The sequence below is a fragment of the Phyllostomus hastatus genome, unplaced genomic scaffold (genome assembly GCF_019186645.2).
Source record: "Phyllostomus hastatus isolate PE091 unplaced genomic scaffold, TTU_PhHast_1.1 phas_scaffold_78, whole genome shotgun sequence".
Taxonomy (NCBI): Eukaryota; Metazoa; Chordata; class Mammalia; order Chiroptera; family Phyllostomidae; genus Phyllostomus; species Phyllostomus hastatus.
The window spans coordinates 11,957,176-11,983,840 of NW_025334041.1; the positions used below are offsets into that span (position 1 = coordinate 11,957,176).

The 26,665-nt window shown below is 55.1% G+C and overlaps 1 protein-coding gene, 1 long non-coding RNA gene and 1 pseudogene across 7 annotated transcripts; 1 reads left to right on the forward strand and 2 right to left on the reverse strand.

The window, feature by feature from the left end:
• Positions 1-1,777: 1,777 nt before the first annotated feature.
• Positions 1,778-3,993, reverse strand: LOC123811076 (annotated as a pseudogene).
• A 2,072-nt stretch (positions 3,994-6,065) lies between these two features.
• Positions 6,066-9,419, reverse strand: EVX1 (even-skipped homeobox 1). Its single transcript, XM_045828849.1, has 3 exons — positions 8,993-9,419; positions 7,228-7,472; positions 6,066-6,614 (listed from the first exon to the last, which is right to left on the reverse strand). The coding sequence occupies exons 1-3, from the start codon at positions 9,417-9,419 to the stop codon at positions 6,066-6,068; spliced, it is 1,221 nt and encodes a 406-aa protein (XP_045684805.1).
• A 6,618-nt stretch (positions 9,420-16,037) lies between these two features.
• LOC123811928 lies at positions 16,038-25,833 on the forward strand. Of its 6 annotated transcripts, XR_006784460.1 has the most exons (5): positions 16,038-16,051; positions 16,316-16,468; positions 21,067-21,255; positions 24,396-24,579; positions 24,884-25,833. It is a non-coding gene; the product is annotated as an uncharacterized LOC123811928 (long non-coding RNA). The 6 variants fall into 6 exon arrangements; XR_006784459.1 differs by lacking the exon at positions 16,038-16,051 and having other exon boundaries at positions 16,058-16,468; positions 20,989-21,255; XR_006784462.1 differs by lacking the exon at positions 16,038-16,051 and having other exon boundaries at positions 16,058-16,468; positions 24,880-25,833.
• The last annotated feature ends 832 nt before the right edge of the window (positions 25,834-26,665 follow it).

Sequence of the window (26,665 nt, forward strand, 5' to 3'; positions counted from 1 at the left end):
TGGCTCGCGCCGGGCGCTGCTCCCCGAGAGGCGCGGCGGGGCCACACCAGCCGCGGGCCTGACGGCGGTTTCCCGCCCGACCTGGAGCGCCCGAAGTCGAGGCTGGTGGGGGAAGGGGGGGGGGCGTCGTCACCGCTGCAGCCAGGGCGCAGGCTGGCGCGCCCCGCAGACCCGGCCTCACCTGGGCTGCTGGGGCGCCAGAGGCCGAGCCGGAGCGCCCCTTGTCCTGCGGGGACCGCGCCGGCTCCTTTCCCTCGGGGAGCCAGATTGGAATGGCTGCTTTTGATCCCATTTGTTTCTTACCCCGGCATTTGTTTTCCATTTTATAAACGCTTCCCTTTAAGTAATTGTCCCTGTTAACAGCGTATACCTTTCAGCAGCCCTCACTGCGCTATAAATAATCTCGATGAAGATGCAAGGATATGACTTTCACAAGATTGGACAATTGATTCAATCTGTGACCCGCAATCGCGAATAATATTGGAAGGCTATTTAAACAGATGAAGGCCTAAATTGTCTTGCTTGTATCTGAATTAATTTCTCATTCATCATCATTATGAAGTGATTGGTCTATTCAAGCTCTTCAGCCTGCTGGAACAGAGCGGGATTTAAATGAGATTGTAACACAATTTAAATGCTTGCTGACTTTAACGAGGCCAATTGAGCAGCTGCAATAAATACAAATATTTTTCCAAACAGCCTTGTTTTAAATAATTACTTAATGCTTTCATGTAATTTTTAAGTAGTCATCTTTCTCTCTCTCCTGCTCCTGCTCAGAATTTCACATGCTTATTTGCTGAGAAGGCGGTTTTGGAAACGACTTTGTGTTTCTCTTTGCTTTGTAGATGGGTGGCTTTCCCACCCCACCAGGGTCAACATTTCCAGGTCCTGCAAGCTGGCACAAATGGTGAGCTGGGCCTTGGTTTTGCCCTAGTGCAGTCGGATGTGCCCGCCCCCACAGAGCCAGGGAGGAGCTGAGTGGTGGGAGAGGTTTGCCATTCGCATCAAGCTGCTTATCCAGACGCATCCTCGCTGGGTCTTGCAAACGAATCCACGCAATGGCACTTACAAGTGACACCCAGAACAGTGGCACCGTTTCTGACTGGTTCTGACGACCGTCATCATCTTGAACAAGTCAGAATTTCGGTGTATCCCAAAGGGGCCCCTTCGGAAGTTCAATCTGCCAGCATTTGGCTCCCCGACAAGTCGACTGGAGCGGGTGGAGGCCGGCTGAGGATGTCTCTGTTAGGGAACGGGCACGGAAGGAGAACCTGGCCACAGCGAGTGGCTGAGGGGGCAGTAAATAGAAGGAATCCCAGTTTTGTGCACCAGCCTCCGTTCCCTCCCCACCACTCATGAACTCCTCAACCGTGCTGTCTCGCTCCGGGACGATGTGTGTGGGGAGGATGCTGAGGAGGAAAAGCTGTTCCCACGTGGAGAATGCCATCCCGTCTGCCTGGCCATCCTCCACAACTGCCCGCTGCTGCGACATCCACGCTCTTGGGCAGACATATGGTGCCTGTGGGGGATGGGGGTGCCCTCAATTGAGGAATAATGGAAGCAACCGAGCGGGAGAAACCTGGGAAACAAAAGAATCTTTTCAACTTTCAGAGAAAGGTCTGAGGGTGGGGGTGGGGAGACACTGGGCTTGCTACAGGGCCCTGAGCTCACGTTTGCTGTGACCCCTAGGACCATGCTCCCCAGGGAGACCTGGGGTGAAAGGGTACATTCTTTTCGTTGTCATTTTTTTTGTTTTTAATGGTGGCAGTGTGGTTTGTTAAGCTGCGCCCTGGTGCAGACTCTGGGGCTAGCCCACGGGGCTCTTGCTGGACAAAGCCCAGACGTTCTGCCCGTTCTTTCTGAGCAGCGACAGCAGGAAATTGACAGCGAAGTGGATGTTGGACATGAGCTCATCCTGTGTCATCTTCTTGGGACCAACAGCCACTGCCAGACACAGTACCTCTTTCTTCGCCTTGGGCCACCGTGTCCTCATTGTGGGCCCATCAGGAAGGGAGCATGCCAGTCTTCTTCGGGCCTGGGCCCAGGATCCATGGCATCTGCTTGATCAGAGACTCTGAGGCCAAAAAGGCATCATACTTCTTGGCCAGCGTCATGACCAGTTTTTCTTACTCTCGCTGAGTTTCTTCGGCACCTTGACATCCATGTGGGGGGTGTCTGTGGTCTCGAACTCATCACAGTGCTGCTGGGCCCCCAGAACAGATATGGAGAACGTGGGGCAGGGATTGGATTTAAGCCTGACAGTGCCGCAGAGGCATTTGTCCTTCTGAGGGTCACAGTTCCTTGAGCTGATCTGCAGCTCTACTGTTGCCAGAAACTTCTGGTGCTTGTGCAGGTTCCTGAGCAGGACTTTCCGCACCGCCTCGTACAGGGGACTTTGCTGCTCACGATTTCCCACGCCACTGGAAAAAAAAAGTGGAAAAGAGGAAAGGGGGCATTCTGAATCACTCTTCCCTGTGCCGGGGATGGGGGCAGGGGGTGGGGCTGAATGTCCGGGGTGTGTGGGTGCAGGGTTCTCCGCTGGGAGGACAGAAGCCATGCGTGGGGCAGACCACATCGGAGGATTCAATAGAACTGCAAGTCAGGGGGGAAAAAATGGGGACAAGGATGGAGGAACCGAGTGATTTGCTATGTAACTGGGCAATTTAATGCCAGAGTTAGAGCTTCTGGCCAGAATCATTCCGTCTTCGAGGCTGTGCCGAGCTCATCCTCTTTATCCTGTTGTTTAAAATGAGCATTATCCCAAACATATGCAATGCAATCAGTTTGGTCACACTTACAAGAACACGCTTTAATAAGGCAATCAATCACTGGCTAACAAGCGGACGACGGCCCGCACTGAGCGCGCACGGGGGCTGCAAGGCGGCGGGTCTTGCGGGACCCGCAGACCGCGGTTAAGCGCCGGTCTGCGCTAACAGAACCCCGCCCACCCTGCCCGGCTGGATTGAGAAGCCCAGGGAAAGTGTGAGTCCGACTTCGAGAGGGATTACCATGGCCTACGGGCCCCAAATAGGCTCAGGGCAAAGGAGAGGAAGCTGGAGCCTGAAGCTCGAACTGCCTGGGCCACTATTTAGCTGTGTGAGATGGGGAGCCTCCGTTTTCCCACCTGCAAAATGGGACCGAAATGGGACAAAAGGTGCTCAAAAAGTTAAAAGAGGACAACGATAATACCATGTCAGCCCTGCTGCTTGGTCCAGCCTTCTCATTTTACAGATGAAGAGACTAAGGCTGTGGAAAGGCAATGTCTTATTCATGGTCTTTCCTCCTCCTCCCCCACCACCCTAATGGAGGTGTCAGGCCACTTGTGGCTGCAGGGTGCAGGCGGGCAAACCTGTTTTTAGGTGCTTGGGTGGGGGAGGGAGTGTGACTAGTAGTGCCTAGCGCCAAACCGCAAACCTTGGCAAAAGGGAAATTTCATTATGAAGTAATGAGTAATTCCTCCTGGCAAGATGTATTGTTATATCTTCCACTTCAATTTAGAGGAAGAGAGGCTCAATTACCCAGAAAATACAGTCAATTAAAGGCTGCTGATTGGACACGAGGCCGGATCATCGATCTTGTACTTTCCAATATCGCTGCAGACACCTCATTTTCCCTCCCTATTAACTGAAAATACGCCTGGCATTACGGCAACCCTCAGCCCATTTACCTGTCGCAAGCAATCTCGGCCCGATGCAAAGTAACCGAGAAATTTGCCTGGATTTGGCACCGGGAGCTTCCCAGCTGCAGAGGGAGCTATGCAGGGATGGGGGATGGCAAAGTGGCAGGGAGGATGCGGGGAACCTCAGCACAGGTTGCATTTGGGAGAGCAGGCATCTCTGTGTGCAGAAGTGTTTGCCCTGGAGCTCTAAGAAGGATGGAGGCCAATTGAGAAGTCCACCCCTGCTCACAATATACCCACGGATAACCCTTGGAGTCCATGCGTGTTCAACCCCCAGCCTGCTGAGGACACCCATCTCTCCCCTACCTGAGCATGACTTCAGAGGCAGCCACAGTGGCTTTCCTATGGGGATGGAAGGTGGGTGTGAGGTGGCTGCTGAGGACTGTCTGTCCCCTAGCCCTAACAAGTCCAGAAATCCACCCTTGTAAATGACTTTCAGTTTGAAAAGGATTCAGACAGTTCCATCCCAACCAAGGAGTCCTCCCTCATTTCCTGAATCCTAATTTTCAGACCCAGGTTGACTGACCAGCAAACCCAGCTCTCTCTGCAGTGCTCAAGCTCCACCCCCACAGCCTCATTTGTTTCTACTTGGGTTGGAGTAGGAGCCACAAAAACTCTAGTCCAGAGTCACCTTTCCTTAAAGGGTTGGAGAAAGTGGAGAAGAAAGCATGGCAGGGGTGAGCCCCAAGTGGGGTCAGCACTCTGCCAGTTTAGCCCTGGAAGGCCCCCAGCATGCAAAGAACTAAGGAGACATGCACCCCAGGGCAGCTTGGAACCTGCCTTCTCCACCTCTGTGCAATGTCGGTTTGGAGCCTGCCTGTGCCCAGCAAAAATTTGGGAGACTCCCTTTCTGTGGGTCCATCTTTTGGTTCCCTCCCTGCTGAACTAGCAATTCAAAGAGTCAACCTACTGCCTGCTACCAAAAAAAAAAAATTAAAATGCTAAAGTGAGAATCATGTCCAGCTTTTATTGCAATATGGTCAACAAATTGTAACAGCAAATTCTTTGGGCTTCCAAGGAAAACCAAAGCCAATTCATGGCCTACAGGAAGAACCACTCCCTCCCAGCCGGGGTGAAGCTTGCACTGGGGGTTACAGGTTCTCCTAAATCTCAGAAACTGGCTGCAAGAATGCATGTGGGAGTGAGAGCTAGGGAGTGGCTCCCAAACAAACCCTGGCAGGGGGGGAAGACAAGGTCCCCAAAAGGGGCAGACTCCCACAAGTATGTAAAAGTCTGGCTCCAGTGGCAGCTTGGGAGGAAAATTAAAGGAAGAATGATATAAAACGCCCAGTGCAAAGGGAAGGGCCAGAAAGCTCCTGGTGAAGGCAAAGGCTGGAAATAACCTCCAATTGGCCTCCAGATACTGAGGGAGGGAGATGAGGTCCTGCTCCCTAAGCTCTTCCCTGGGCGCCTTGTTAACAGCTCAGCTCTGGCCTCCGTGGCTGGCTGCATAGTGGTCATTATTATACATTCAACATTCAAAAACCCTTCTCACACACATCACTGACTAATCAGGGTGTGAGTTAGGCCCAGGGAGAAGAGGCTTGGTAGAAGCCAAAAAGGGACCCTGGGGGGGGGGGGTGCAGGGGGCGGTATTCTGTGGCCTCCCTGACAACGTTTAAAAAAAAGTGCGGGTAGGGTGGAGACGGCGTGGGGGGTTGGAGATGAAGTTGCAAGTTGAGCGATATCAAAGCTAGGAGGGAGGCAAGAGGTCAGGTGCTGGTAGGTGGCAGAACCAGAAGAGGTTGTGGAAGTGAGGTTTCAGGTAGGCAGGAGAGCCCCAGGTTCCAGGGGAGGGCCAGCGTTCTCCGTGGTAGTAAATCATCGCTTTCACTCTCTCCCCTAGATGGCCGGTGTATTGCCATCCACAAGCCCCTTGCCATGCCTTGGGAAAGCTGGCAAAGATTAATCTCCACCCGCTCTGCATACACAGCATTTTGTTTAGAGAGACAGCAATTTCCCTTTCAGTGCTTCAGCTTGGCCTTGGGGGGGGCTGGGGGGGGGTAATCCGGTGAGGAAGGGGTGTGAAGTGAGGGGTGGGGGTGCTGAGGGGCTGGATCTTGGTTGCTTTTGCTGCTAAGTTTGTTTAGCTTTGCAGCCACGGCCTCACCCGGGTGCGGGGCAGAGGGTCCAGTGCAGAAGGGCGAAGAGGGGTCGCCCCAGAGGAAGGCCCCTCGGCCTCTGCCTCCCCATTCCCGATCCTGCTGCCCAAACGCGCCAGCCTAGGCCGCTTCCCGGGCGTCCACATCCCCGAGGCCGCGTCCCGCTGGTCCTTGGTGGCCCTCTTCTGTCCCCTCGGTGCCCTGGGGGCAGGGAGGGGCGCCGGCTGAGTCTGGGGGGGCGGCCCCCACGGACGTCCTGCAGCCCGCAGCCCGCGGGCGGCCCCTTATCTGGTGAGGGGCACCTCCTCTCTCTGATCCAGCGCCACGGAGGAGGCCTTGCTGAGCACGGAGGGCGCGAAGGAGAGGAAGGAGTCCGAGCGGGAGGTGGAGGCACAGGTGAAGTCCGAGGCGGCGGCGGCGGCGGCGGCGCGGGGCGCCAGCCCGTTGGCCGGGCCGCTGTGGCAGGCGAGGCAGGAGCAGGGGCCGCCCGCGGAGGCGCCCAGTCCGTGCGCGGGGCCCGGGTAGAGCGGCGGGTGGCGGAAGGCGCACAGCAGTTCGGGCCGCGGGTAGGGCTGCGACAGCACGCGGAAGGTGTCGAGCGGGCGCAGCGGGCCGCTGAAGGGCGAGGCGGCGGCCGAGGCGGCGGACGCGGCGCCCAGGCCCACGGGCGAGTAGTAGGGCAGGGGCAGGTGCGACGGGAAGGGGTAGGGCAGGCCGCCCGCGGCCGCCGCGTGGCTCATCATGTACGTGTAGAAGGCGGGGTCGGCCGGGTGCGGCCAGGTCATGGCCAGCCGCTGCCGCTTGTCCTTCATGCGCCGGTTCTGAAACCACACCTGGAGGAGAGAGAGGCGCGGGCTGGGGAGCCGCGTTCGGCCCGGGGCGCGGGGACCGCGAGTCCTGGCCCGCTGCGGGGGCGACGTCCGCAGCCCGCAGCTCCCGGAGGAGCCACGGAAGAGCCTCTGGGCAGGGGCTCTCCCCCACTACCACCCCCCCACCCACCAGCACCACCTGGAGCTGGAATCCCTCTAGGCGAGGCTCAGAGAGTGACACCAGGGTCCGTCCTTGCCCTCTTCTGCCCCCGCAGCCAGAATCCGCTGCACTGCCAGAACCACGCGTCGGCCCCGGCAGTGGGGGCACCGGTCTGAAGCGGCAGGCAGCGCTTCCCCAGAAACACACGCCCTTCAGCCGCTCTCCCTCGGGACGCTTCCTGGTGGCGGGCACGGGCACCCCAACCCTGCTGTTTATTTGGCTAGGGACAGAGTCAACCTCAGGGAGGGTACATCTGCCACTCCTGGCGCCTACCCCAGGCCTGGACACCCCCAGCTGCCACGTGGGCAGGGAGACCACAGACCCCGATTGCTGGCTCACCCACGATGTAGGAACGGGGCAATGGTGTTTACTTCCTGAGTGGGCGCGCCCCATCTCCCTGGCCTCCAGACCACATACCTTGATGGTGGTTTCCGGCAGGTTTAGGGCGGCAGCCAGCTCACATCTCCTCGGCCTGGATACGTAGTTCTCCCTGTAGAATTCCTTCTCCAGCCGCGCAATCTGCTCCCGGGTGAAGGCGGTGCGGTATCGGCGCATCTGGTCACTGGCACTGCAGGTCAGGGTGCCCTGCGAGCCACCGCCGTTGCTCTTGGGGGCCTCGCTGCCGCTGTTGGGGCTGCTGGCCAGCGCCTCGGAGCCTGGCCCTGCGCAGGAAGCCCAGAGCGCACACACACACACACACACACACACAAGCAACACAACACACAAAAACGCTGCTGATGGGGGCTGTAGGCCCAGGGTGGAAAGAGACTCCCCCTCCCCCCTCAGTAGGCTCAGTCACTGCTTCTGCTGGGGTGCTGAGGACTTCAAGAACCCAGGAAGGAAGGACAGGGGCTCACCATTCAGATGAACACACAGCGGCCATTAGGCCTGGCTTGGCTGCTGTTTAGGAGACCAGTATGCTCTGCTGGGCACAGAAGCCCCACCTGCCCTGGGGCTCAGGTGAAATGCAGCCCCTCTGAGCCTTCTACCCACTCTTGCCAGGAGTGGGCAAGGCCGTGAATGTTTGACAGGCAAGTGAATCGACATGCACCATTGTGCTGGAGTACTCTGGACTCTGGGTCTCAGTGCACTGTGGGATGCTGGGCACGAACTGTTCTCCTTGCTTTTGTGTGGAGGCATGTGTTGCAGGAATGGCAGAGGAGTGTGTGTGCGAGTACCCTATCCCCTTAGAATATTTGAGGAGAGTATGAGTTGTTCAAAGAGCATGCTATGGTTAGGGAGTCAGGGTCCAGGTGGTAACTTGTGAACGTGAATGCTCCACCTGGAGTTGGCTGCCAGGAACAGGGGATGGTTTTCCTTCCCTAGTAGGCTCTTCCCACCCACCCCATCAGCTTTGTAGAGGACTGTCTGCTGGGGGGTTCTCTAGCTTTCCACCCTCTCAGGGAGACTCCCTTCCTGGCCATTAACGACCACCCCACAACTAGCCCCTGGTCAGGGAGGGGATCTCCAGCTCAAGCAGTGACAGCCACCACCCCCCTCCTTTGGGCCAAACCCAAGGAAGGGTGGGGCTCCCGCCCCCTGCAGCTCCTTTTCCTTAGGGTGGAGAAGTGGGACTGGGAAGGAAAGGGGAAAGGGGGAGGGCCAGAGCTTTGCCTTTTCAAATGCAACCGGAGACCAAAGGCAATTAGATCATTGGGACCATTTCCGACCTGGCGCCACCGAGCCCGGGAAGTGACAAGGTAATTTGGACCTCTGACGGACGTGCAAACTGGTCGAAGGGCCTCAGCACCCAGGCGGCCCGGGTCAGTGGCGATTTTACGGTTTTTTTATGGACTCCGCGCTTCCGCGCCTGGATGCGCCTTACACCCCGCCAGCCACAAACTGCCGGAGCCCGCGTTTGATCTCGCCCACGCCCGGGGAAGGTATCTTCCAGGCGCAGTTGCAGCAGTACCACAAAACTCTGGGAGGATGGGGTGCACTTTGATTCCCCCTCAAACCCAGGGCTTTCGTCTCCCTCCTCCCCGCAAAGCACAGCTGTCACCCTCAGTCCCGCCAATGCCAGAGCACAGAAGGAGACCCCCACCAGGGCGCAGATAGCAGGGGAGAGTTGCTTAAGTGGGTCCCCCCGACCCCCCTGAGGGAAAGGAGCGTCTTCCTCCCGTCCGAACTGAAGTGGAAGGTGGGCGCGGTGGGAGGCCCGGAAAGGGGGCGCGGTGGCTACCTTTGCTGTGCTGGTACTCGGCGTTCCCCGTGGCGCAGTCCGGGGTGCAGCTCACCTCGATTTCTTCATAGAAATCCGACTCAGTATCCGAGCTGCTGGGCTGCCCCTGGCCCGAGTGGCTGTCGGCCGAGGCGGCCGGAGGTCCGGGGCCGAGTACGGCTGCCCCGGCTGCCCGCGGCTCGGTGCCCGGCCCCGCAGCGCTTCCTGCTAGTCCGTCGACCGGCTCCTCCTCCAGACCTCCCCCGCCGCGCTCCCTGGCAGCCGGAGGACCGGCCCGCGGGCTCAGGCAGCCGCGGGGCACCATCTTCTCGGGGGGCTCCGACAGCGGGCTGCCCACGGCTTCCGACAAATTGGAGACCCTCTTGCCAACCAGAGTGCCGAGCTGTCCCCCATCTAAAAACATAACCATGTCCTTTCGGCTCTCCATCCCGGGGCTCTCAGGAGGAAGGAGGGGGAGAGCCCCGAGTGAGTTCCTAGCCCCCGGCTCCCTGGGTCCCCAGAGGTCCGACAGATCTTCGCTGCGGGAGGGAGAAAGGGAAGCCAGGCGACTGGGTAGGCGCAGCGCGGCCGGAGCGCAGTGTCGACGGTGACGGCAGTGGCGGCGGTGGGGAGCTGGGGTCACCTTGTGCTGCGAGCGCTCCTCTGCGCCGCACCGCCTCTGGGAGGAAGCCCCATTGCCCTCTTCTTTCTAAGCTGTCATCCTCCTGCTGCAATCGTCATTACAGTACCGCTGGTGACGCCACTCGGCGAGCTCAAGTGGATAAATAGAAACGTCTGCCACAGCGAAGATGAAAGGAGACCCGCAGCTAATGGCTCGGCAGTGATGCGCCAGGTGTGGGCCTTGCTTGAATGGGGAGGAGAGTGTGAAAACAGAGAGACACACACACTGAGAGAGGGAGACACCCAGGCAGAGGGGATGCAAATGGAATTCCGCAGAAAGAAAACAGAGCTTAACGCGCACGGCGGCGAGTTCCGCAGGGGCCGCGGGGCTCGGTAATTGACTATGATTTTGATTTTTTTTTTTAATTGTTGCTTCGGCCTTGGTTTTCTTAACTTGGTGCCTTGAGCTAATGCTGGCAAAAGAATCCATAACTGTATTTTAGGAGTATGAAGGCCGAGTCACAAGACTCGCTTCTCCCAGCGTTATTACAATGTCCTGTCCCTGGAGAGCTAACCTCAAGTGGGCTCCAGAGCCTTTTTGCGAGCTGTCCAAAAACATATTCCCTCCAGCCCGCCCCCCCCCGCCCCAAGTTGTCTGGAGAGCTTGAGCCTGGGGTATCCTTTCCCCTTTTTTCCTCCTCCCACCGCCTACCCCCAGCTATCTCCCTCTTCCTGGGAATCAAAAGAGAACTTTGCTCTCCCGCCCCCCCCCCACCCCCACAGGGCAAGAGATAAATGTCTGAAATTTTTTCTTTAAAGACCCGCCTTGGCTGCTGACTCAAAATGTTCACAGATTTTCTTTTATCTCCCCCCTTCCCTTCTAGGTGGCCTCAAGCTTTCGACAGCCCAACTGGACCTCCAGGTGTATCCGCAGAAGAAAGTGCTTTCCCGTGTGTTCGGGTCTCACCTGCACTTCAGGTATGTATGGCGGGGAGAGGTCCTGAGAGTGGCCTTTCCTTCTTTTCTTGCCCGTATTCAGAATGAATGCATTCATCCCCCCAAAACGGGGTATTTGAGAGGAAAGGCGCCCACTAATAGGGCCCCGACAGCGGCAGTGCCAAAGGCCCCTCGCTGGGAGAAGGCACTATTCTTTCCAGAGATTTGGGCCAGGGGTTCAGAGTGCGTGAGCCACAGCACTGGGGTGCGCAGAGGTTTGACTCATGGGGTTCCCCCCACCCGAGCCTTCGACCCCAAGAGAGACATCACCAAAAATGCCCAGAGAGAGCAAATGACTGGGGCTCTCATGAATCTCTGAGGACAGAAGGAGAACCCCGGTGGCAGAGCTGGGAAAGGAGGGGGGACATTTGTGGTGCTTGATGTCTCTTTGAGCTGCAGCCCACGGGTTCCCTCACAGGTCCTCTTCCAGGGAAGACCAGCTAGGAGCCATTAGGGAACTCCGAGCAAGCGGTCAGGGCCAGGCTGGTGGGCTGGGTCTCCCCCCACTTGGCTGAGGGTGGGAGGCTGGCCCTTCTCAGCACTGCCGCCTACAGCTCTCCTTTCTCCACCCCCTGAGACCTTTCAGCCTTAAACCGCCGAGGGCTGCCCCTGCACCCCCTCCTTCTCCAGTGTCCCAAGACAAAGCCCCAATTTCTGAGATTCACAAGGAAAGTCCTTATATCATTATCCTTTTTTTGTCTTTCTACCTCCTACTTTTCTTTTTTTCTTTTTCTCTACTCTCCTCCCTGCCTCAGTCTTCCTATCTGTGGGCTAATGGAGGAGGTGAAGGAAGCGAGGGGTTCAAGGAGAGGACAGAGCGCTTCTCATTCCTGCTTCCGACTCATCTCCCACATTCAATAAGGTTCTCATTAACTTGGGGAAGAGATTCAGAGGGTCGTGTCCACACAGACATCCCCCCCCCCTCCAGGGGCTCCCAAAGCCACCATCTGCTGAGCACCGCGAGCCCCCAAATCCTGGGGGATATTTAAAAGGTGAGAGGAGTGCTTTGGCCGGGAGGGGGTCAAACCCCAGGGCCTTTTGCTGCGGTGCAGAGTTTCCTGAGGGTTTTGTCACACCCTGCTCTTCCCAGCCAGCAGCCAGAGCCTGGGGGACCATCTGGTTTCTCTCTCCCCTTCCTGTCAAAGTCGAGCCCCCAGCATCTGTGTCAGAGCTGCCTAGGTCGCCCACCCTCGGTGGTGCCCTCCTCCCAAGGCTGGGCCTGGGGTGGGGCCGCCCTCTCTGTCCTCGGGAGCCCTCCGCCTTCTCAAAGAGCACCACCACCCTCCCGGCTGCGCGCACCTCCGTGGGGCCTGGTCCTCCGAGGGACTCCCGGCTCCCCTGCCCCGCCCCCCGTTTTGCATTCAATTGGGAGCGCTGTGCGTTTGATCCTCCTCTCTGGGTTTCCCCTTCTGGATGCAAGCCGGGCAGGATTGAGAGATCAAGAGGCGCCACTGGCGTGGTCCTCCCGGGTCCTCCCGGGGAGGAAGGGGCTCAGGCTAGGACAGAGGGTCTCCAGGAGGTCGGCTGCCTCCTCTGGGCTCCGGGGCCGAGGCTTGAGGGACGACCCCGCCCCAGCCCCAGCCCCAGCCCAGCTCCCGCGCCGGTTCCTCTCCCGCCTGCCGCCACCACCCTTTCCAAGCAGCCTCAGTTTCCCCTTTCGCGAGGGGCCTATTGCACCCCCGGGCGCAGGAGGAAAAAAAATTTTTAACCAAATGTCACTCCCAAAAGCATCCTTCCGTCAACACCAGATGAAGAGAGGTCGTATTTTTGACACAAGAAGGAAGCGCACAGGAGGGGGCTGGATGAACACACTCTCTGACGCGCTGGTCCGGAGGGGACTTTGATGGTGTGGTTATCCCTGGGTCCTGACGGTTCTTCCCGACGCGGCGGGAGGAGGAGGAGAAATTCGTAGGGGGAGCGTCGCCGGCAGCCGGCGGGCCTGGGCGACCCCATCGAGTCGGAGTGGAGGTGATGCGGCGGCCTAAGTAGGGTCTGGCCCAGCCCCCAGGGCTTCTCACCTCCCCAGCCTGCCGCCCCCTCCCCGCTGGGTGACAGGCTTAGGCCCCGGCGGCTCCTGTGGGATTGAAATTCTCGGGACTTCAAAAGCTCGCGGCCCGCTTCCTCCCGGGCAGGGCCGCGCCGGGCCGCGGGAGGCGGGTGGGAACCCCCGGGAGGCGACGCCGAGATAAGACGCGCTCCAAGTGCTAAATGGACTCGGAAGCCGGGTCCGGGCCACCAGAAGCGCTGACCCTGCGGAGCCACTTCGCTTCCCCCGCAAACCCGCCTCGGGAGAGCGGCGGCGGCGGCGGCGGGGGCGGGGAGTGCCTCCGAGGCCTGCGGGCCCCTCCGGTGCGCAGGTCCGCGGCCTGAGTACCTGCTGCGGCCAGATGCGGGGCCTCCCCGCGCCCGATCGAGCGTCCCCGCCGAAAGGAAGGGGCGAGGAGACCTGGAACAAGGACACAGGGTTCCGAGAGCTGGTTTGCTGCTTCGGTGCCAGCAAAAAAAATATTTTTTTTGACCGGGAAACGATTGGTTTTGCTTTCCACTTTGATAAAACCTGGGAAGAACAAAGGGAGCTTCCCTTCAAACAAGAAGCGTCGCCCGGCTCCTGTGGATTTTGGGCTTTCGGTCATCTTTCCAGGCGTGGTGCAGAGGGTTGACCCTCGAAGTTCGGAGCTGCTGGGTCTCGAGGCAGGGGTCGTGGGCGGTGAGGGGTCCCGTCTGGTCCCTGGCAGCTGGGGAGGCCCATCTGGGAACCCAGAGCTCAGAGGCACTGCGGGATGGACCCTCCAGGGGTCCCGTTGCCCCGGGGAAGATCACTCCTAGATGCCTTCCCCCACCCCCTTGCGCACCCTGCAGAGGTAGTTGCTGGCTTCCAGAGCCTCTGGTGGGGAACACAGAACAGCCTCTCCTTCAGGCAGGCAGAACCTGCGGCTTCTGGAACTCTGGTTTGGACAAGGGCTCCCTTGTCCCCGCACCTCCTGAAGCAAAGGGCCAGGCTTCTGGGGCAGGAAACGGGATGCTTTCCGGACCCAGCTGCCTCCTCCTCCTCCTCGGGTCCTCGGAGCCAGGAACTCTGCAGCTTCCCCAGCCTGAGCTGTGCCCTGAGGCCTGGCCGGCCCACAGCCTTACATCCACCTCCTGCCCGTTCCAGAGCTGGAGGACTCAGCGTGGGACTGGAGCCCTGAGCACCTCCCCTGCCTCAAGCCACCAACGTGGAAGGGCTCAGGTTCTGGTCAACGAGCAATTCCCCAACACCCCAAAGACCCCAAAGACCCAGGCAACGCCCCCCCTTCCTCGCCCTGGCAGAGATGATAGAGGTTGTTTTCCTTCACTGTTACTCTCCTGAAATTTGCTTTTATTACGAAGGGCATTGATGCCCATTTCTTGTTTAATCTGTATAACATTCCTCTAAAAGGCCTTAACAAGTTGATGTGCCTTTCCTCCCACAATGGTAGAGTGACCAGTGGTCTTGACTCAAGTGGCCAGGTCCTAGCTGAGTTTCAGACCCTGGACCAAGGCCTTCTTCTCAGGCCTTGTCCCTCCTGGCCTGCAGGGATGTCTCAACACCCAGCAGTGGCTTAACCTTCCAAAAGGCAACATCCACGCGCCCCCCACCCTCTCTGGGATCTAGGTCAGCCCAGAGGCCTCTCTGAAAAGGTACACAGCTGCCCACAGAAGAGAAAGCTCAGAGCCTACACTGTGACTTCCCAGGAGGGCAAAGGGAAACTCCATCTGAAAGTCTGGGAAATCCACGTGATGACAGCAGTCACTGTTCCAGGCATTTCACCTGTCCTACCTCTTTCCATCCTCACAAGAGACCTGACAAAGATACTAAGAATCATGCCTAGTTTGCAGCTGAGTAATCTGAAGCCCAGGAAGGAGGCTCATATATAAGCGAAATAACCCCCATCTCTCCAGCTTCAATCGGAACTATTAGAAAACGCCAGGCATTGCATTGGGAGCCTCTCCCTCCCAAAACTCTTGTGGTTTTTGCCAAAGCCCTTCCTCCTCCTCCTCCTCCTCATTCCCAGGTGGAGTCATACCAGTTGGGAGAAATGTGTGTGTGGTGGGGGGGAGAGTTGAGGGGCAGACAATTAACCAACCTCTGGTCGCTTGCTTTGGGCATAAAAGAGAGTAAAGGAAAAAAAAATGGCCCAAAGAGCATTTGGAAACTTCCCGGAGAAGACCCCCCAAGCCTTGCCCTCTTTTAGAACACAGCTCAGAAGCCGGGTGGGCATTGTGCAGGGACCCACAGGGAGGCTGGAGCCACTCAGGGATGTGGGGGAGGAGGGACTAACTGCCCTGCCCAAGCAGGTGGGAAGAGTCTTTAGGGCCTGAGTTCCAAAATACCAGAATTGCCCCTGCAGCAGCTGATTCTGGAGACCCTAAGAGACAAAGTGTAGACCCCCTTTGACCATCTCTATCTACTGTGGCCCCATGCACCTATCTGGGAAGGGGCAAAACTGTTTTAACCTTTTGAGAGTCATGGCCCTTTCACACATCTGGCAAACCTCAATGCACTGAGGTCAGCCTTCAGTTTCCAGGACTTCCTTAACCCTTACAGCCCCCTAGGGCCCCCAAACCCCAGGCACAGTTGCTTGCTCCCTTTGATAGGGGGTGTGACTTTACCAGGACATTTTCCCTTACGAGGGACAGCTACTTACCCAGGACTGACTGCTCAAAGTCACAAAACCTAAGGCACTGGCCAGGGCCCTCCACCCTGAACCCTGGACTGAGCACAGCCTGCTGGCTGTGCACATGCCTTCATCCAAAACCTAGGCCCTGGAGGTGCATCTGGGGCTGAGAATGACCAGTCTTGGGGCTTTTTCCTATAAAACAGGGCTCACCTTCCCTTGGGATAAGGAGGATCCCAAGGGAACTGGCAGTGGTCATGGAGTCCCCTTACACCAGGAATTCCTTTTCTGCAAGGGAGGAGGGGCACATGGCCAGTAGGTTTTCGGGTTTGTTTTTTATAGATTTCGTTTGGGCACGAACGCTTTCCAAGCGCCGGAGACGCCTGACAGCCCTACCCAATGGAGCGCCCCACGCTCGCAGCCTAGTTCCGGGAGGCGGGACCCGCCTGCTGCTACACCGGCCAGGGTGGTCCGACCCGGCGATCCGCGTCTCGGTGGAGCCGTCCCCGGGTGGGACTCCCTTCCGCGATTTAACCAGCCCCCCTCCCTGCGTGCTCCCTTCCGGTGCGGTCTCTCCGTGATCTGTTCCTGCGTGTCCACCGACCACGTGTCTGTCTCTCCTGGCTCCTGGTCCAAGGGGGGCGCCGAAGCGTCTTCCTCTCCCCCCACTCGGCCTCTCGGGGCCAGGAGACGCGGTGGCGCCAGGCTGCGAGCAGCGGAGGGCTCAGCCTCCCGAGCGAGGGTCAGACGGACCGCCCTCGGGCGGGGCAGTCCAACCCACGGGGCAGCCTAAGCCGCTCCCTCCGAGAAACGGGACAACCCTGGTGTGAGGAGCTCGGGGACCGGTTTTGATCGAGCTCCTTCCCATGGGCGGGGGCGGGGGAGGGGGGCAGGCTAGTCCCCGTCCTCCTGTGGCACTTCGCGGAGCCCCGATCGCGTACAGTCCCCCCCACTGCGCGGGGGAAACCGGCTCTCAGAGAGGTTCAGGAACCTGCCCGGGGTCACACAGCTGGGACTTTAACCCCGATCGTCCAGCTTCCGGAAGCCGCGCTCTCCCTCTCTCTCTCTGACCTGAGCCTTGTGTCCCCAGGGCCCGAGCACAACCTTCCCCAGCGCCGCAGACGGACGACCGCGGTGCCCCGGGCACGCGTGAAGGGCACGGACAGGGGCCACCCTTCTCTGGTGGTTTTGCCCGATGTGGCAGCGCGTGAGCGACGGGCAGGACTGCTGTCGGGCTGTCACCGTAAGTCTCAGAGGAGCGGGACACCACGGGAAGGGTGGCTGAGAACAGGAAGGGCCGGAGGGCGCCGCGACGTGGAGGGACTGTGCGTTCCTGTCCCCGAGGCTTGGCTGGAGTGAGTGGGGGTGCGCACGCGCCTGCGGCAGGGGGTTTCAGAGGGTGGGGTGCCGGCCCAGAGGACGGGGTGCCACCCACCGCCAGGACTGGAGTGCGCACACAGACCTGGCCCGGACCTGGAATCTCAGTCCCTTCCTGTCCCACGCGGGGCCGAGCCGAATGCAGTCCGCAGCCCTCCGAGCTCCCTTTTCTGACCTGGGATCCGGCCGACCACCCCGTCCCAGCCCGTGGCCCTTTCTGCGCCCTCCTCCCCTCCCGCCCCTCGCCGCGGCGGTGACACAGCGCAGCTCCCGAACTGCTGTCTTGGTGCGCCCCCCACTGCCGACCGCCAGAGGCGGAAATCGTGGTGAGTCCCGGCGTCCACGCTGGCTCCAATCCCGCCACTCCGCCGAAGGGGCAGCCCACCCCGTGCTCCCCGGAGAGCAGCTGACCTTTGATCCGTAGGGAGCCTCACCCCGTTTAACCACCCACCATCTAAGCTGGACCCCAGGAGGGACTGGTGGCAGATCGACCCCCCCTGCTCCTCACCACCACCACCTTAGCCTAGGCTTCTAGGAACGGGTACCTAACCGTGAGCAGCCCCTTGAGGGGCTGGAGCAAAGGAGTAACTCCTTTGGGAGGGGGGCGTGGAATCCCCCCACCCCCTAAGCACATGCTTGGGGAGACTGGCTGTCATACGGGAGGGCCACATGGGTGGGGGTGCCCTTGTAGATTCCCCTGGTCAGCCAGTCTGATCAGTCATGCCCCCGACACCCTGGCTGACCCTATCTGTTGCACAAGCTGAGGCACTGGGGGTCCCCTGGGACACCCCTGTCCCTGCAGACCTCCAGCGATTGTTGCTTCAGCCTTATTTCGTCCTGCGGCCCATTTATGAACAATGCACTCTTCTGGGATTCTCTTTGACCGTGTTTCTCAAAGTGTGGTCCCTGCATCACCTGGGAACTTGTTAGCATTGTAAATTTCAGACTTACTGAATTAGAAACTCTTGAGGGGGGTGCGCAGCAATCTGTTTTGACAAGCCCTCCAAGTGGTTTTGGTGCACACTCTGGTTTTATTATTTTTTAAAAGATTTTATTTAGTTAGTTTTAGAGAGGGAAGGGAGGGAGAAAGAGAGAGAGAGAGAGAAACATCAATGTGCGGTTGCTGGGGGCCGTGGCCTGCAACCCAGGCATGTGCCCTGACTGGGAATAGAACCTGGGATGCTTTGGTTCGCAGCCCACACTCAATCCACTGAGCTACGCCAGCCAGGGCTCACATTCTGGTTTTAGAATTGCTACCCTATGAATTCATTTCATTACCCTGGTTTCTATGTTCCCATGATTCTCCACTGTGCCTGGAATGTCATCTAAAAAAAATACCTTATTTTTTTTTTGGTACCCCTGATACAGAATTTTATGCCTCTGCTACCCATGTTTACTCACTCCTGTTGTTTCCACTTTATGGCCTCCACGGACCTCTTGGCACACTAACCTGTCACTCAGTGGTGTCGTATCTCATTCAGCTCCTCACTCTTCTTCTCATTCATCCACTAAGGACACGCCCCACCCGCTGGCAGGTTACAAACTGCTCTGGAACTGAAGCATCTGGAGCAGAACGGAACACTTGCCCCACCCAGAGAGGTCTCTCACAAAAGGGCATCAGGGTCCTTGGCGGGTGATGGACTTGCTGTCTCCAGGGTGGAACACAGCAGATCTGCCGTGTGCGGGTACCCCTATCCTGCCAGAGAACAGAGAGAATGGAAAGAGGGCCTGGGGACTGGGAAATGTGAGGCAGAGAAACAGGTTTTCTGCGGGCTCCCCAAGGACTCTGGGCGGGGACACGAAGGGGCTCTGCCAGCGCCTCCCGCTGGCAGAGGGTGGTTGAGGCATCTGCTGCGGCTGGTGGAAAGCAAGCCTGTTTAATAGGAACCAAAATGGCCTGGGCCATGTGTCTGTACATATGGATGCTCTTTCACTGAGTCAGATTTTTCTAGTATCAGACATACTCTGGGGTGCTATTTAATCAGCCAACTTTATACCTAATGTTATAAATTATGCCGTGTGGGGCCACGATGCCACCAAGAATACCCACACATGAAGACAGCGGTGTCTTCTGGGACCTGGAGATGGCTCTAAACGCTTTGCTCCTAGCCTGTCGCTAATCCACACAATTCCATGGTGAGTTGGGGTGGAGAAACCCAGTCAAACAGAGTTAAATGCTTCCTCAAGGTCACACAGCCTGTGAGTGGCAGGGGTGAGATCTGAATCCCAGCAGTGTGATGCCCAAGGCCAGGCCCCCACTCACTGGACTCAGCCCGAGGAAGCTAAGAGGCCATGCCCTGTGATCTCACAGGACAGATTTCATTCCCAAAGGTGGCTACACCAATCAAAGCCCCGAGAAGACTGCAACTTCATTGGGCATTTCTACCACCATTGTCAATAATGGTTAACAGTTGGATGGTCTTTTCTTACTCCAGTAACATTTTCACACTCTCCCATTTGATACCATAATTCTGTGTAATAGGAACAGCTGTTAATATACGGTAATCCCCATTTTATAGATGAAAAAACTGAGGCCCGACGAGGTTACTTGCCCTTCCCCCAAACTCATTCAGCTACTGATGTCAGGCAAAGCAAGGAACACTGTTCTTCCTTTGGACATATTTGTCTTTATTTCTTATTTTTTTCTTTCATTCTCACTTGAGACACATGTTCATTCATTATCATCTTAATCCTTTTTTTTTTTGAAGATTTTATTTATTTATTTTTAGAGAGGGAAGGGAGGGAGAAAGAGAGAGAGAAACATTAGGGTGCAGTTGCTGGGGGCTGTGGCCTGCAACCTAGGCATGTGCCCTGCCTGGGAATCGAACCTGCGACACTTTGGTTCGCAGCCCGAGCTCAATCCACTGAGCTACGCCAGCCAGGTTAATCCTTGATATTTCTCCATTACTGTAGGCTGCTGCGAAGGCTTCTCTCTTTAACACATTCTTTGCTTCTCCCAGGTCCCTAATGAGGTAGAAAAGGCCACAGCTTTTCTTTCCAGATTCCAGTTGAGGAAGCCAAGATTCAAAGAGTTCAGGGGACCCGACCAAGGTCGCAGAGACACAGCAAGGATCAGGGTCTCAGACTCTTCACAGATGACAGTATGAATGTTGTAGAGAATTCTACAGATTGAATGAGTTATTCTTAATTGCTACCCATCCTCAAAGCCCAGCAATACTGACAGAGACACAAAGGAAAAGCAGACAGTTCTGAAATGCTACCGACAATTTAAAAGTATACATACTATGATGTACTGTTAACGCAAATTGTTATTATTGTAATGGACTTAAAGTTGTTTCATCACTTCCATTATTGGCAATATGTCAACTTGGGAATGTTTTTCTAATTCTTCTAGAGTCAGCCTTACTGTGCTTGGGAAGAATTAGAAGAGGCAAGGAAGGTCCTTGTTTTAAAATAGGCACCGAAAGGGCTGAAGGAGCCCGCATCCAGGCTGTAACTCTGCCCTGGTCATAGGCCCTCAGGAACGGTCTGCACTTTCGTAGGCAGCAACAGTCAGGCCATGATTTCAATCTGAAATAAGGCCCATCGACAACTGAAGAGCCCAACCACGCCCCCCCCCCACCAAACAACTGATGAATTTTCCTTTTATCAGAATCTTCCTTCCATCACGGTCTTCATCTTTTCTCAGCCCGGGTGACGGATACAGAAAACCCCTGCCTCCTCAGGCTCTGAGCTGGAAGCTTGATGTGCCCACTCGCATCTAAGCCTCACCCCTCAGAGGGAAGGATGGGTCTCCCATTTTACAGACAAGGCAACTGAGGCTTAAAGAGGTGGAGCAACCGGCCTGAGGTCACGCAGGTAGCAAATGGGAGAGCCGGGAGAAAACCCAGGCTTGTAAATACCAAATTTTACTTCCAAAAACTATGACTTCATTTTCTCTATGGATATAGACTCTGAGATTTTCTCTTTTTTCCCCCGCTGTTACTGTTTTTGTTTTATTTATTTACATTTTATATTTTGGTTACCATTTACATTTAATATTTTTTAAAGATTTTATTTATTTATTTTTAGAGAGAGAAGGGAGGGAGATAGAGAGAGAGAAACATCAATGTGTGGTTGCTGGGGGTCATGGCCTGCAACCCAGGCATGTGCCCTGACTGGGAATCGAACCTGTGACACTTTGGTTTGCAGCCCACGCTCAATCCACTGAGCAACGTCAGCCAGACATTCAATATTTTTGTATTAGTTGCAGGTGTACAGGATAGTGGTTAGACAACCATAACCTTTACAAAGTGGTCCCCTCCATCTTTCAAGTACTCACCTGGCACCATAGTTATTATATTATTATTGACTGTATTCCCCCTGCTGTACTTTAAATCCCATGACTATTTTGTGCTTCTTAATCCCCTCACCTTTTTCATCCAGCTCCCCAACCCGCCTCCCCTCTGGCAACCAGCAGGCTATTCTCCGCATCTGTGTGAACTCTGAGATTTTCTGATCCAGCAGGAGCAGAGCCGTGAGGAGCTGATCTGAAGTGTAGCAAGGCCTGGAGGGAGAGAGCCAGATCCCAGGGACCTCTGGGAAGGCAGAAGATGATCTGTCACTGCTGTGAGAACAGGATCGATGGTGGAGGAGTGCTCCCAAGCTTGCCCAGCCAACATTTCTGGTGCTTCAAAAACAGTCGATGACAAGGTAAGAGCATGCACTTGGAAAGCAGACAGACTTGAGCTTGAACCCCAGCTCTGGCACTTACTAGCCTGTGGCCTTGGGCAAGCCAAAGCTGCAGGAGGTCAGATCTAAGGTGCACCTGTCAGGGAGATAATACTAGGCCTGCCACTCAGAGCTGCTCTAAAGAGTTCACAAAATGCTAAACAGAAAGGGCCTAGCACAGTGTGCGGCCTGCAATGAGTCCTCAATAAATGCAAATTCCCTCTTGTCCCACCCTCTCCGTGTCTCTATTTCACCCTACTGTGTCTGCGATTCTCCCTTCTCAACATCACACTCCTGGTGCCTGAGAACCAGCAGTGACTCTGAAGTAAACAAGAATGGTACCAGGGAACCAGTAATATGTGTACGCCCCTCTCCCTATGTGGTGGTAACATTCCCCAGAAACAAATAAGCATATAAAAAAACGAGGGTGTGTTCATGCATCTGCTAGAATTAGGCAAATCCAGAGATGGTAAATGCATGGCTGAAATAAAGGACCATCTGGCTGGCATCTTTGCAGTGCTATCTGTTGTAGACGCCATCTATGACCCTGTGTCCTTTCTGTAACTTTATTCACTGGGATCTGGGATAGTGAGGATAATGGGGATATACCTAGTGTGATCGTGGAATGGTCTCTTCATGGCAGAGTACAGGCATAGGCAAGTGATCTGAAGGTAATAATAAGCTGCTGTTACTGCCTTCTTATCTATAGTGGCAATTTAGCCCAATAGTTAAGTGCACAGACTCAAGCTAGACGCTTGGGTTCTCATTTCAGCTCTGCCACTCACTCTACTCACTGAGTGGTGTTGGGCTGCCAGCAGAAATGTGACGTGGCAATGCCCAGGTACCCTCTCTCAAGGACAGAAATGTACAGGGGTGAGCAAAAGTAGGTTTACAGTTGTTCATGTGGCGAATCATGGAATAATTCATAAATAATAACACATCTTACTGATACAAATAATAACAACAAACTGTTTCCTGTACTCACAACTGTGAGCCTACTTTGCCCGTCCCTTTATGAGCGCTGTGCACAGGTTTCTCTGCTGTCCCTCTGTCCCATCGCCTGGAGCTTGTCTGCTGATGTGCTGGACTTACGTAGGATGAGGAACACGGTGGAGGAAGCCTGGGTCTCTGACGCCGAGGAGCGGCACACCAGACACGCCAAAGGCCTACAGGAGAGTGGGAGACTAAGGAGTCATGTTTTCCAAATTAAAAGCAGAGAGCTAGAAAGAGGAGGGAGGGAAAGAGAAAAAAGTGCTGTAAGAAAATGTAAATTTCCCAAGTTTTTCTGGGTGGTGATAAAAGGGTGTGTGTGTGTGTGTGTGTGTGTGTGTGTGTGTGAGATATTTTCCACTGTCAAGTTGTACAATATCTTCATAGAACTTCAGGGTACCCTAAATCTTTTTCCAGGCAGGCAGCCACACCAAAAAAAAAAAAACCAGTGCTAAAGCACAACCAGTGACCTAATTATTTTTACATGTACAATATGCCACCTTTAAAAAATAAAATCATTTTACCTGACAGTGATATCACCTCAGAGAGAGATTGCAGAGGGATTGTGAAGCGGGCAACGGAGAAGTGTTTCTGGAGATAAAAAGCCAATGAGCTAGCGTTTCTCAGGAAAGAGCCAGCTCTTCTATTTCTATTTCTGTTCTCAATTTGCTGTGAGACCTTCAGTGAGCTATTAAACATCTTGGACCTTATTAAAATGGGGTGGTAATTTCATATAGAGTGGGTATTGTTAAGCCTTCTTGATTGCAAATCCAAATTGAGCCTTCCTCGCAAAAATGTCGCTTTTGTAAGCAGTTCGCTTGCTGCGGGGAGGTAAGAGGATGCATCTGAGGGGCCAGTGCTGTTACGGATAGATAGTCCACGCGCCAACTTAACAGAAAGGCCTCGGACTCTTACTTCCTTGATGGAGAGACATCAGGGTCTCTGGCCTCTTTTACATGCTTTGGTCTCGGGTGGGAAGTGCCTCGGAGTAAAATCAGAAACCGTTCCAGCTGTACGTCTTCTTTCCCACCCCAGTTATTATCTCTAACAACTCATTTTCCACCCGCCGTGGTTCCCTGTGCTGGGTTTATGATGGGGAGTCTCCACCACTGTAGGCCCTCTGCTAGTCTAGCCAATTCCTTCTGTCTCCCGCAGTGAAAAATGGGGACAGAACCCAGAATAATGACAGGGCTGGCACTGTGGTGTGGCTGTTACTTTTCTGGTCGCCATCCACCCTATAGTTGGCAAGTTTGAACGTTTGGGAAAATTCCCCTCATGGCTAGATGCACGAATTTCCAACGGGGTCACATTAGCACGTTCAGGACTTCGCAGGAGGAGGAGGAGAGGACGGGGGACAGCTGCCCGCAGTGCCAAGCAGCTCCTAAAAGGAAGGGCCGTGCCGCCCTCTGAGGGCGTCTCTCCAGCCCAGGTTACAATCACGTGCACTGTCTTTGGCCACCGGCTGTTTTAATGACACAGGTGGTCCCTCGGGCAGCCAGGAGAATGGGCCAGTGGTCAGGAAGGCGGGCTCTCTGGTCTTGCCTCTGCCATTACCTGACTGGGTGACCTTGGACAAGTCACTTTACTCCTCTGGGCCATTAGAGTACCAATCCCAACTCGGCCTCACACTGGACGTCTTGGCCAATTCACAGCATCGAGTATCAGAGGAAATAAAGGACTTGTTTTCTGGGGGCCTCCCCCGTGGCAGTTTGGACTCCAGCAGGGGACAAACACCGATGCCAGCAGGAGTGCCCTGGGAGTCGCAATGAGAAAGACCACGCCTGGGTCACGTTAGAAATTGAGCAGACCGGGATGGCAGATTCTCCAACTGATAGTGTTGCCAGATACTTCATTTTCAGTGTTTTTACATGTTGGCAACTAATCTGAATTGTCATAAAATTCCGTATTGGCCAATGACACCAGGCCGGAAGCAGCGTGCTGGGGCGGCTGGAGGCTTCTGCAGTCTGCAGGGCCAAGGAAGAGGGGACTGGCTGGGGACCTGGGGCCAGGGGTGGGTGCAGCTCTCCTGGCCAAGGCTTCACAACCTTGCTGCTCCTACCCCGGCCTCAGTTTCCTCAGCGCACCTGAGTGGCATTACAGGTCAGCCTGGGCCTACTGTCCTCTACCCACAGGTGGGCCTGCCTGTCGCGGGAGGAAAAAGGAGGACGCGGAAGGCAGGAACGAACCCTCAGGGCGCTCAAGGGTCGGCTGTGGGTCCCCAGCGTGCTGGGTCCAGCCACACCTGAAACACAACTCCTGAGTCCAGCCACACCTGAGACGCAGGCGACTGCAAGCTGCAAACAGCACCGCCAGCAGGTGCGGAGTGACTCGGCCGCAGCGGGCGGTGGGGGCTGGGGGGATGGGGGCTGGGGCGGTGGAGGGGGCGGGGTGTCTGGGACACCGCACAGCCGTACCTGCCCACAAACCGCAGGGAGCGCGACTTCCTGCCCACGGGAGGGGCGGGGCGGACAGGGGGCGGGGTAGGGGGGCCTGCGCTGCAGCCAGGGAATTCCCTAAAACCAGTAACACTCCTTCGTTGGGAGGAAATTCGACCCTTGAGGCACCGTGGAAGCCCATTCTAGCTTTAGTTTAAAAACGGATTCTCCATCTGTTGAGAAAGCGCTGTGCTCCAGGCGGCGGTATGTGGCCCCCGTGAGTTGTGCGGAGCCCTGCAGACACCCCGACCCCCAGGAGCCCTCGCTGCTCCCGTCGGACACGCAGCGGGGCTCCCCGAGACCGTGGTCCTTTCGCGAACCCCTCACCTCTCCCAGCCTGCCCTCCACGTTGGCGAAGCTCTGTCCACTTCCAACAAAGAAGCCTATTTTCTATGCAATTCAGATTGTGCGAAAGAACTTTCTAAGTGTCATGATAGCATATAAGGACACTGTCACACTCACACTATTGGTGATACATTAAAAAAATTAAACCTCTTTGGAGGTAATTTTGACATATATGAACTTACAGTTATTATTCCATTTGTCCCCACAATCTTCAAATTTTCCTTATACAGTGCATTAAAAATATTTACTACAACATTTTAGTGATAATGATAAAGTGCAAATAACTCTCCACTGGCATATAAATAAAATAGTTAAATAAATAATGAGTATACACATTGAGAAATACTTTATGTAAAAGGACATCTGTTATCAGGCAAACAGGTTTAAGCTTACATTAAATTTTTTTTTAAAGGAGGTTGTAAAAAAGAGCAGTATATATGGTATGATTCCACATTTGTTAAAATGCAGAAAAAAGTTGTAAGTAAATGTCTGCCACTCACTCGGATATAATTAGTGACCTTTTATGTCATAGGTGGAAATTCTTACATAGGAAATGTATGTATATTTTATATGCACATTTTTATATAGGAAAATACACATATTTCATATGCACACACATCTGGAGGAATATACACCCAAATGTTACACTGTCTACCTTCAAGGTGATGAGAGGGGAGTATGGGGAACATTAACTCACCACCATATATTTTTTCAAAGTTTGCTTCTTTTGAAAAAATAAGCATGCGTTCATTTTGTATTTCCCACCCGCAATAAAGATTTTTAAAAATCATACCCTTTCCTCTTTTCGAGACCACCAGATAGTTATCACTTGTCCCTTCCTCTCTGATCTTTTTATTATTATGTTAATTTGCCCTTCACCCCTGAACGGTATCCGAGAAACTTGCATTCTTTTCAACTTACAAATCGCCTGGTTTATATGTGCAAACAACTTTTAAATCCTTTCAACCAAGAGAATGGAAGCAGTGAGAACATTACTTCCCCTCGATCTATCCTATAATCCAAATGAAAAGATTAGGGATAGTGTTTCTTGGCCCCTAAAAGCTTCGCAGTTTTTAATCCGTCACTTCTCAAATTCTGTGTGGATGTGGCCTGTTTTGTCCGCTAGCTGCACAAATTCTCGTCCTGTGCAGCAAACCATGAAAGCAGATATTTAGAACATGGCGTTTGTCTATTTAATCCAGAAAGGCTTCTATTTTATGGAGGCAGAGCCTTGGAAAGTCAGAACAGCATTTCCAGGGTCAGAAATCGGAGTGGGTTGGGCACTCTGGGCTGAAGAAGGGACACTGTGGGTGGAAGAGGCTGGGAGGGGACTGTGATTTGGGACCTAGGCTGTAATTCTAGGATTGTTTAAACCCGTCTGAGTGTTCCTCCAGAAACATGAGCTCAGCTCATACCAGGAGAAGTGAGCATGGCCATGCTTTAAACGAGCAGAGATGAAGGTCTGTCTGGCATTTTACAATATTCATGTAGAAAAATGGCACCCAGCAGCAATACGCAGAGATCCACCCCCGCCAAGGCATCTGGTATGGTTCTTATTTACACACGAAACATATTTTCTCAGGCAAAATCTCAGAATATTCCAGGCTCACACACTCACACAC

Coding starts and splice junctions, on each gene's coding strand:
- EVX1 (XM_045828849.1), bottom strand. CDS start 9,419: ATGGAGAGCCGAAAGGACATGGTTATGTTTTTAGATGGGGGACAGCTC. Junction 7,473..8,992: donor CGAGTACCAGCACAGCAAAG/GTAGCCACCGCG, acceptor CTTCCTGCGCAG/GGCCAGGCTCCGAGGCGCTG. Junction 6,615..7,227: donor TGCCGGAAACCACCATCAAG/GTATGTGGTCTG, acceptor TCTCTCCTCCAG/GTGTGGTTTCAGAACCGGCG.